The sequence below is a fragment of the Morone saxatilis genome, unplaced genomic scaffold, assembly GCF_004916995.1.
Source record: "Morone saxatilis isolate NCDOM2014 unplaced genomic scaffold, NCSU_SB_2.0 Contig22, whole genome shotgun sequence".
In the NCBI taxonomy this organism is placed as follows: domain Eukaryota; kingdom Metazoa; phylum Chordata; class Actinopteri; family Moronidae; genus Morone; species Morone saxatilis.
The window spans coordinates 8,367,086-8,377,792 of NW_023339785.1; the positions used below are offsets into that span (position 1 = coordinate 8,367,086).

General features: G+C 36.4%; 2 protein-coding genes across 2 annotated transcripts; both read left to right on the plus strand.

Moving 5' to 3' along the window:
- Positions 1-3,561: 3,561 nt before the first annotated feature.
- On the plus strand, positions 3,562-3,999 carry LOC118333949 (ribonuclease-like 3). Its single transcript, XM_035669771.1, has one exon. It carries the CDS (start codon positions 3,562-3,564, stop codon positions 3,997-3,999), a length of 438 nt encoding a protein of 145 aa, XP_035525664.1.
- Positions 4,000-7,220: 3,221 nt separating this feature from the next.
- On the plus strand, positions 7,221-8,208 carry LOC118333838 (ribonuclease-like 3). The gene is made up of 2 exons (XM_035669635.1): positions 7,221-7,256; positions 7,709-8,208. The coding sequence occupies exons 1-2, from the start codon at positions 7,248-7,250 to the stop codon at positions 8,147-8,149; spliced, it is 450 nt and encodes a 149-aa protein (XP_035525528.1). The 5' UTR covers positions 7,221-7,247; the 3' UTR covers positions 8,150-8,208.
- Positions 8,209-10,707: the final 2,499 nt, after the last annotated feature.

Consider the following 10,707-nt stretch of genomic DNA (forward strand, 5'->3'; position numbering starts at 1 on the left):
CAGCAAGGACTCAGCCTCAGTACATGGGTCGCCAGCTCTACCCACTGAGCTAACTGGGCACCCCTTAATGAGAAATTTTGACAGCAAATTGATGTAGGCCTAACATTATGACAAACTCATCACTTTTGTTGTATGAGTTGGCGCGGTCTGGAATTTAATATTAGTCTAGACATACTTTCTCTAAACAAAACAAAAGCTGCAGTTTCTGGCTGCAAATAGACGACAGGCTGGCCTTCTTGTTATATTAATATTGTAATATAAGCTGGCTTGCTATGTCCTGTGTTGTTGCACTTGCTAGATGTTTGGCTGTTAGCGATGTTGTCGACTCGCTAGGTTTTGTTCGAAAGAAATTACATTTTACTGTAAACTTCATCAGCTCAGGTTGCCCTGATAGCTCACCTGGTAGAGCTGCCGCCCCACTTAACGAGGCTGAGCCCTTGCTGCAGTGGACATGGTCTCAACTCCAACCTTTGGTCCTTTGCTGCGTGTCATCCCCTTTCTCTTTTTTTGTCACTCTTCAGCTGACACTATCAATTAAAAACAGTTAAACCCAAAACAAATATTAAAAGTTAAGTGTTGTCATTGTCATCAATTATGCAATATTAGGAACCATTTAATGGCTGTCCAGATCTGTAGACTATTTAGAAATTCACTCTCTATACACATTCATTGCTATTGTATCAGGCTGATATCTCAAAACTTGAGCAAACCAGATCAAAACTATCTGTGTGGCTAGATACCATGAATTTACAGGTCATTGCAACTAAAACAAAATCTGTGTTTACCTTTGATGGATTATTGGTCTCTTAAGCAATTCTTGCATCATGTGTTTGTTTTGTAGCTCGTATTTTCTTTACACCTCTGATTGCAATGATACATCAGAGGTTGAGATGTCATCATCAGGTGTGAAAATGCTCCTTAATGAGACACATACACAGTCATTAAGAACAGCTAAAGACCTACACACAGAGCCGTTCAGTGGAGACAAATTAAATGTGAGAGATGCTAATGATGTGTGTGTGTGTGTGTGTGTCTGAACAACAATAGGAAATGTCTTGTGATAATGTACAGTAAGTAGGTGTTTTCCAAAGTTCTACACTGATCTACCCAATATGTCCAAAAGTATGGGGACACCCCTCTCCATGATTTGGATTTGGCCCTTTAGTTCCATTGACAGGAAATCATAATCCTACAGCTTACAGTGATGTTTTAAAAAGTGTGCTTTCAACTTTTGGTAAGACCTAGGGTGGCACAATTACTCGAACAAAACAACAGCATTATAATGAAGTACTGTAGCACTGCAGAAATGCCATGACCTATAAATCATGTTCTCACAACGTAGGAAAACATGTTTGTTTGTTAAAGACCATAAAACATTTCACATCAAAATTATTTTAATATTTTTTTTATTTAAAATAAAATTTGTGATGCAAAAATGATCATTCACACTAAACGTGAATCATATAATAATATCTGTCACAGTAATTGCAATATGATGTTTTTACCATTTAATGCAACCCTAGTAAGACCCTTTCCTGTTTTAACATGTCAAAGCAAAGTCCATAAAGAAATGGTTTTCCATGCCATATGCATTCCAGTAGTCACTGCATGCTCCAGCTCTATAAAGACATGATAGCCAGGTGGCTAACGTCATTTAACTAATCTAGCTATGTTGCAGTCAGATATCTTATTTGCTAGCAAAGGACACAATAAGCTATGTTATACCAATTATGCACTGAATATTATATGTTTTCTAAGACACACAGAGTTCCTTGTGGACTGCCAGGCTTCGTCCTGTGGCCAATCACAAAAGATGAGGACTGCAACAAATCATATGCAGAGAGCCAATGGCAAACAACTCCACATTAAATGAAAGGTCAGGGGATCACTAAAATGTGAGACTTAATCATGTCCTAAATTAATCAACCATGAATGTCTGTACAAAAGTTTGTCCCAATCCTGTAGATGTTGAGTGAAGTGAAAACGTTGACCTACTGGTGGTAAAGAAACCAGATGATCACCAAAGTTAGTTCTATTATTCATCTTCTTGGCACTCAGAATGTCTGGATTACATTTCGTGACAATTAATTTAATAGCTGATGAGCTATTTCAGTCTGGACCAAAGTGGTAGGCTGACGAACAGAACGATGTTGTCATCTTTAGAGCCATACTACTAATATTACTAAAATCTGAGCTAGTTAACAAATGGTTGGAGACTTCATCCTTTATTTGTTAATGTGTAAAACCAACTGTGTCTTACCAAAAGATGGCAGCAGTGTCAAAAGAGATACAACCTCTAGCCTGTGGGCAGAATGTACCACAAGTAATTTGACACTTCAGATGCAACAGTTTTTGAAAGATATATTGGTTCAGTGGGATTTATTACACAGCATTTAATTGAGGACATTTTTCATCTTAAAAAATGATATTTAAATTCTAATAGATGAAGCAGTAGGGGAAGTGAAGGGAGTTACATATGCTTAAAGTGGCTTGTGGTGTTGCAGCAAAGATTTTCAGCATTAGTGTATGCAGACAGAATGAGGTAAATGTTAGACTAGGGTTGTGGTCATGTATGATTGGATGGTGTATAGAACATGTGAGGGAGGAGAATTCACACGGCAAGAAACCAAACTATAAAAGATTCAACAGTTTTCAGACACTTAAGCGTCACTGAGCAGTGTCTGTGATACAGGTAAATACACACTTTATAACACTTTATATTGACAGTTACTGTAAACTGCAGAATAACAAATACTATGTTTCTGTCAGCAGGAAGGACTACTACATAAAGAAGAAAAAAAGCATCACATTTCTACTGTCAGAGGGTTTCCATCTGATTTTACTCACTCTTCAATATCACAGTGTCAGTAAGTATTAACACAGGCCTTTTACCTTGTGGTTGTGTTTTTTTGCTTTGAAACTGTTTGCAAATCGTCATTATTTAACATTTTTTAACGTAGCTTTTTAAAAAAAAAATTATTTTGCTGTATTTCTATTAGTGTCACTAGTCAACCCTGGCCGCAGTATTGTTTGGTTGACTCATAACTGCCCTAATAACATTAAACATTTAAAATGTTTTTTTTACAGGCCAGCTTTACTTGTAAACGTGTGAATCAGCAAACTGCAGTATAGACAATATCCAGTCACTGCACTCAGAGCTTCTTGCAGGCCAGGCTTTGAAGGGCAGTATGACTTGGCCACAGCAGCTCTTAGAGTTAAATTTAAATTTAAGCATGATATAATGTTTATTATTGTAACCATCTTAGTAACATTTGCTAATTAGCACTAAATAAAGAGTACAGTATCATTGTTGAAAGCTCGTCATAAACAAAGTATTGGATACATCGATGTTCGACTTGATGATGGCACAAGAGAAGGGTCAGGGGGTCACGAATCTCCGTACCAGATTGCATGGCAATCCATTTATTAATCAGTGAGATATTTCAGTATGGACCCAAGTGGTGGATCGACAGACCAACATTGCCAGCCGTAGGCCCATGCTACTATCTACCACCAATGTCGTAAAATTTATTTTTCCTGCCTTTTCTTTAACAGGGAATCATGAGGATCCAGGTTGTCTGTTTGTTGCTGGTGCTGCTCACTGCCACTGTGCTCACTCGGGATACAAAAATCAACCAGCGTTACAAGAAGTTCATAAACCAGCACATCAATGAGAATATGGATGCAAGAAGCTGTGATGAAGAGATGAAAGCAAGAAAAATCAACATCAAGAAAAGCATGTGTAAGAAGATCAATACATTCATCCTAGCGAGCGCCGAAGATGTGAAATATGTCTGTAAAAAAGGAGAGAAAGTTGGTAAAATGACCAAAAGCAATAGAGGCTTTGACATTGTTGTCTGCAACCTTAAAAAACAGCAGGGCAAGCGTGCCAAGTGTCAGTACCATGGTGAGAAACTCAACAATAAAAAAATTCTGATCAAATGTGAAAAAGGATTTCCTGTGCACTATGATGGAGACATTGGTTACTGTGACAACTGATTGAACAGCTAATGTACTTCACTTGTTTCTTAAATAAAATGCTTTTGACAGTTTGACATTTGTGTATGTTTTATAATATAACCTCAAACAATAATCAACAGAGTTGTTTTGGATACCATTAGAAATAATATCTATTAATAATGGTTACTGTATGATTGGTCAGGTATTCGATTGAAACCTCCAGAACAGTTAGTAAATGAACCTTGAGGATTGTTTTGACAACTCTTACTCCCAAAGTTTAACAATGAACCTTAAATGGAAGTTTTTAGATGATGTCCCAAACAGCATTGGACTTTACTGAAGTGTCACTAAACTATTATCCTATTAGTGTTATCTATTACATGAATATATACACTCCCCTGGACTTAAGATAGTATAAGGTGGTTACAAACAGGAAAGCATGCAACCACTCCTACAGAGTGCTCACTGAACTTTCTAGGGTGTGTTTATTATATTACAGATTTATTTATTAATTATAATACAGAACTATTGTTTCTGAGATTCTTCATTCTCAGAAGTCCAAGACAAGTTCAAGTCCAAATGAGGGAGACAAATTCACGACCACGACAGAAAAAAAAAACAATCCCCTTCAAGACAACTTACTTATACCAGTTAATAATTTTTGTGTTGCTAGAGCGACAGCATATCTTCTATTTTAAAGTGTTTATTTTTCACTATTTTTTTGTAATGATCAAAAAGCAAATGCAACGAAACAACAAATTAGGCCATATTATTTAATTCAAATATAGCAGTTTCACTTGATATCATACTCAACACTCCCTAAATACAAAACAGCATATAGCCTGAGAGCGGTGTTGTACGGTATTTATCAATGCTTTTATTTTGAAGGAGGAAGTTACTTCAGAAAAAAAAAAATATATATATATATATATATTGCTAGACTCAGTTGAGACCAACTACAATATCTGATGAATATTATATATAAAGTCCAAGACAAGTCCGAGACAATAGAAAAGTCATAGTTAAGTCAGTTATAAGCATTGTTGTATCATTCAAAAACAATGTAAATATGATCATCAATGTGTAATCTGTGTAGTCTTGCAGCACTGTGATATGCACAACAGCCTGGGAAACTAACAGAGTCATACACTCTTCTTACACAGAACAAAAGCTGTGGCTGCCCATTTCTCAGCCCCTGACCAAACACCTACACTAATTACTCAGAACAGGCTTGAGATGAATACCACAGTATGTTGAAGGTTAGAAAAACAAATAAAGGTTAGAGATAAGTTCTCAGGTTGTGGTTGTGGACAAGGTGTTTACAAAATGGTGATGCATGAAGCTCTCTGAAAGAAAGCCTTACACAGCCATCAAACAAATGAATCTAGAATGCTATTTCTTGTCCCAGTATTTCAAGAGGATTTGTAATCTTGGTTCCTTGTTGCTGTATGCTCATCAGTGGTACTGTACTCAGGTAGAATTCCTCCTTCAAACTTATCAGCATCTGGAACTCTTCTAGGTCCAAGATGATCCATTTAGTTGCTTTTTATTCTCCATCTCACAGGGGAGAAATTTACAGTCACCTGCCACTTGTCATTAACAAATGTCAGATCCTTTATTTCTCCCTGATGTTTAATTTTAATCAGGAAAAAAACATTTCTGCTGCCATTATTTGGTGATTTGAATATTGTCTGCATAAAAACGCTAATGGAAGCATATAGTGGGATTTTTATGCTGTACAAATATCTTTACAAAACATTGAAATATACTATACTTAGGAAAGGTTTGCATCAGTCAACGTAGTTCTTTCGCTCTTGTTACAACACTGTGCAAAGGTAATTTGCACACTTGCCTGGAAACAACCAGCAAAGCCACATGCAGCAGCTGCGCTGACAGACAAAGGCTGTGGCAGGCCATTTTGGTCAAAGGCTAATTCTTCATATACACAAGTGCATCATGAGGATAGAGGTGCAAAAAATAAGAGCTACATGACTAGACTAACCAGTTTTTGATTATTTGAGTTTATGCTTCCCTGTGTTCAGTATGTTTTTTTTTATGATGCCCATTGTAGTTTAAGAATACTAGAGCGCCATCTGGTGGTGAACCTTTAACAGATCCTACCAGGGGAATCAATGGGTGAAAACAACACATAGAGTTTTACATAATTGACACTTGTCTGTTATTTGTTTGTTTGTTTGTTTGAATCTTATGCCATCAGATCATTTTTAGAATATATAATCAGGACATGTATGGCCCATACATACTTATCCCATACAGTATGGGATAAAGAAGTCACTTTAATTTTGTGAAATCCCCTAAGCAGAAACATAGGCATTTTCCATTGTAACACAGTGCAAGCATCACTGTAGAAACAAAATACATTGGCAAAGGTTTGTACCCTTTTTATGTTTGGGGGCCAGAAAGAACACAATCATACAAAGTTAGCTCATAAAAACAAGATAAAAGACCAAAACCACTAAAATAGTAACAAAGTCACACAAGCAACAAATGCCAACATTCCAGTCTAATATGCACATTAATGATCCTAGAAATAAATAACATACTAATCTGACCTGTTGGCTTTATACTCATTTATTGAATTAATAAACAATCTGCTTCCCACCAAAAGATGGCAGTAGTGTTAAAGAGAAGTGAAGAGGACTAGAGAATCAAAGCTGGAAGGCCAGAAAGTAATTCACATAGGTAACAGATAAAAGGTGTACAACCTTAATGTCACTGACTGCAAAAGAAACCCCAGTTTATTATATTAATTCTGCATTCTGCATCAGCAAAAGTAAATATATTTATAATATATACCATAACTGAGTAAGAGGGCATCAAAATGCACACCAATTAAACAAATTCAAGGATTTTTTCTTTTTTTAGACCGTTATGAAGGGCATCGCAGCACAAAATGGTATTCAGATATCTTGGAAATACAACAGAGTTTTAAAAATTGTTCATCGTTAAGTGACATTAAGCTCATAAGTTAAAATGTTGCTTTTCATACTTACATCATTATTGTTATTAAGAGATCTGGGATCTGGGTTTATTTGGATCATCTGCTTGTGATGTTGTGTTGTGTGTGCAGGTTTGACAGACATGGTTGAGAACATTCTTGTTCAGATTTTTTCTCAAACAGTAAAAAGACTTTTCCCTCTGGCCAATATAACAAGCTTACAATGTGAATGGCCTTCCCCCTGTGTTGCCAGGACAAGAGATCAAAGTTCAAAACAAATTCTATAAATGAGTCAGCAGTTTACACAGAAGTCATCGTCTCTGTGTTCATGATACAGGTAAATATGCTCTTCACTAGCTGTGTTGCATTTTCTCCTCACAGATTAAAAAAATCTGAATTTATGATTATGATTATGATTATTATTATTATTACTTTATCAGTATTTTTATATTTTATGATAATTTTATGGATTTCTACAAGTCCCCAAAATATATTTTTAATCTTGTGTCAATTATTTTCTTGTGTGCACAATATTTGAAACAATTAACCTTTGACTTCAGGGGTCCATAGATTTAACTGTTCTCAGCTCTTGTCAAGTGTTGGGCAAAATATCATTTGACACACTGATGATAAGCTTTAATGTTCATGAATATGTATTTATTATCATGTTTTATTCCTAAAAATGTTTGTATACCCAACCAGCTGATCACAATATAAACAATATTCAGTTATGACACACACAGCCATAAATTCTCTAACAGCAATACTTTCCCACATTTTGTTCACCAGGGAATCATGCGGATAACATTTGCCTGTTTGCTGCTGCTTTGTGCAACCGTGCTCTCTCAGGATGCAAACGTCTCTCAGCGTTACAGAAAATTCATAGAGCAGCATATCAAGGGGACAATGAGTGCGGACCGTTGTGACGATGAGATACGAACTAGACGCATCTCCAAAACCAACAGCAATGAGTGTAAAGAGACCAACACCTTCATCCAAGCCACCACCAATTTAGTTAGAGCCATCTGTGAGCGTGCAGGAGAGCCATATGGTGACATGACCAAAAGCCTCCAACCTTTCAGCATTGTAGTCTGTAAACTGAGAAACCAGGATGCAAGACAACCCCGCTGTCAGTACCGTGGTCAACGGTACACCAGGAGAATTGCAATCAAATGTGAACAAGGCTTTCCTGTGCATTTTGAAAGGGATATTGTACACTTTGAAAACTGATTAAACAGTACCTGTGTACTCCAGCCTCCTGTTAAATAAAAAACATTTGACAGCTCACAGTTGTGTCTGTATTTTAATACAGTCATGTGTAATAATTAATAATTGATTGTAGTTGTACCATTGGAAACAAGATCATTATTCATATTTACAACACCACTGGTCATTGTCAGAAACTTTTCTTTTTATGTAGGAGTGATTGTACAGGCTACTGAAAAAATTAGGCCAATTAATCCACTATAGACATTCAATCAATAATAACTAATACGATCAGCATGTATGTGGTTTTTCAAAACAGACGTTGGCAACCTGTTTGATGGTCATCAGGAAAATGAAGCGATGATAGAGACAGGGTTAATCTCTCTGCATGTAAACATGACCTGTGTTGCACATATAAACAGTCTTTTTAATGCTATAATATATCAATCTTGTAAGGGAAGGCTGAAATAGAACAGACTTAGATAAAAAGGTAAACTTAACTTACGTAACTTAAATAGGTAAGTTCCTTTATATCAGTCCTGTAGCCCGTATCTTGAACTGTGACACAGCCTTATTATTTTGTTTTCCGAACATTATGCGGTTAATGTTTACAGTCCACTGCGTTCAAGGCTTCCCCAGAATTGAAACTGACCTTTGATCAATAAACATTTCATTTGAATTAACCTGCTGTGTTCTTTCTGTATTTGTTTAATTTAGCACCAAAAGATGGCAGCACTATGATGTATTATTATAAAAGATAGCAAAGGGCAGAAAGGAACTGCCAGAGTCAACAGGGGTTTGGAAAGATAAGATCAAAACTTAAACTGACACTGAAATAAGCCTCCATGGGTCAGCCTCCACAGCAAAACAGTATGCAATATGCAAAATGTAGGCAAGTGAAGGAAAAACTATGCTCTTAGTTCTCATTATGTCATCATACTAATGACCCCCCCTAAACAATTCAGATTAGCATGGATGTGTTGTGGGAGACCAGAACCAACAACATATTTCTGTAGTTATATTGGTAAACCACTTGGTTCCAAACCAAAAACTGAACCAGTCAACAAGCATCTTGATTAGTTACTAACTTGCTACCTTTGTTCTCATTGAATGGACAAACCAGAAGATGGCAGCAGAGTTAAGAGAAAGAGAGAGAGAAAGGCACAGAGAGAGAAAGAGGGCTATTTGTGTTAACAAAAAGGATACACAGATATCCAAGTTGGAAGGACAGAAAGAAACTACCAAGTCAATATGAGAGGTAAAATATAGTAAATACAAATATAATGTTACATATTTGACTATAACAAACAAAACAAATTGACCAAAGAAGTTGCATTAATGAAAAGTAAGTATATAAGTAAAATGTATTTTATTATATCAGGCCCTGTTCGAAGTAAACTGCACACGTGTAGGTTCATGATGAATGTTATTTTGCGTTAAGTCTAAACTGAAACCTGTTTTTCCTAGTTAGGATTATGTTTGCTGTACCAGAGGTGTGAAACATACAGCCCCATAGGCCGGTTCTGGCCAGTGTGTTGGGTTTGGCGGCCCATGAACTAAAATGAGTCTGAGGCGTTTGACAGCATCTTTATGAAGAAAGTAACACCCACACACTTACTCACTCCAAACCACTAATTTATGAACAATGCTTTGATCACAGTCATATTTTGTCGCCACATTTACAGATCACTTTGATCTTTGAACGTCACAGGTGTTGCACTATGTGGCAGCTTCATCTTGGATGTTGCAGGCCGCTTAAATTTCTGAGTGTATGAATCATGTGTTTTCATGATAAGCAGTGTTAAAATCAAACTGCTTGTGCTGTCATGTTTGAAGATTGGAAAGACTTGGTTGGTTCATTTCCACTTTGGTGGTGTACCAAAAAGCCAACATGATGGCAGACCAATCATATTGTTTTGAATCAATCTGTTCCCTCCCATTCTATTGTTTCCTCCCATTTAATAGACTCACATTAAGATTAATCACCCTGCAGTACAATCTGAATCAACTGCTGTCTCAAGTGGAATAATCAGAAAATGCTGATTATATTTTGCATATCTCTCAGGTTCACAATTGGGTGTAAGTATGCACACAAAATTCAGTTTCATTTCTGTTTCTATTATTGTCACCTTATTATTGTAACTTTGATGTCAATAATATATGGTATTCAATTGGTCTTTAAGGATGCACAGATGACCAAAGCTTTGTAAAAAAGACTGTTTGTCTTGGAGAAGATGTGACTCTAACTTGTAATCGCCAGACTGGATCGTCAGGATACTTATTTTGTATCAGACTTGTTGTTGGAAACTTGCCTGAAGTCTTAGGAAGCACGTATACTTTTGATAACGGCCACGTTAACAAGACTCCTTGTATTACAACAAAACAGGAGCCTGGAACATTTGTTCTACATATTACCAAAACAATTTATTTATGTAATGTAATTTAAAAAGTCTTGAAAACCTAACCTACGGTCTCATCTCATGTAACATTCATCAGGAACCTACACGTGTGGTTCCTGATGAATGTTATGTTGTTAATGTTAATGAATGACCTTGTTATAAGGGCGGCAGTAGCTCAGTGTG

What these genes read in the sequence shown, in the direction of transcription:
- LOC118333949 (XM_035669771.1), top strand. Translation starts at nt 3,562, where the DNA reads ATGAGGATCCAGGTTGTCTGTTTGTTGCTGGTGCTGCTCACTGCCACT.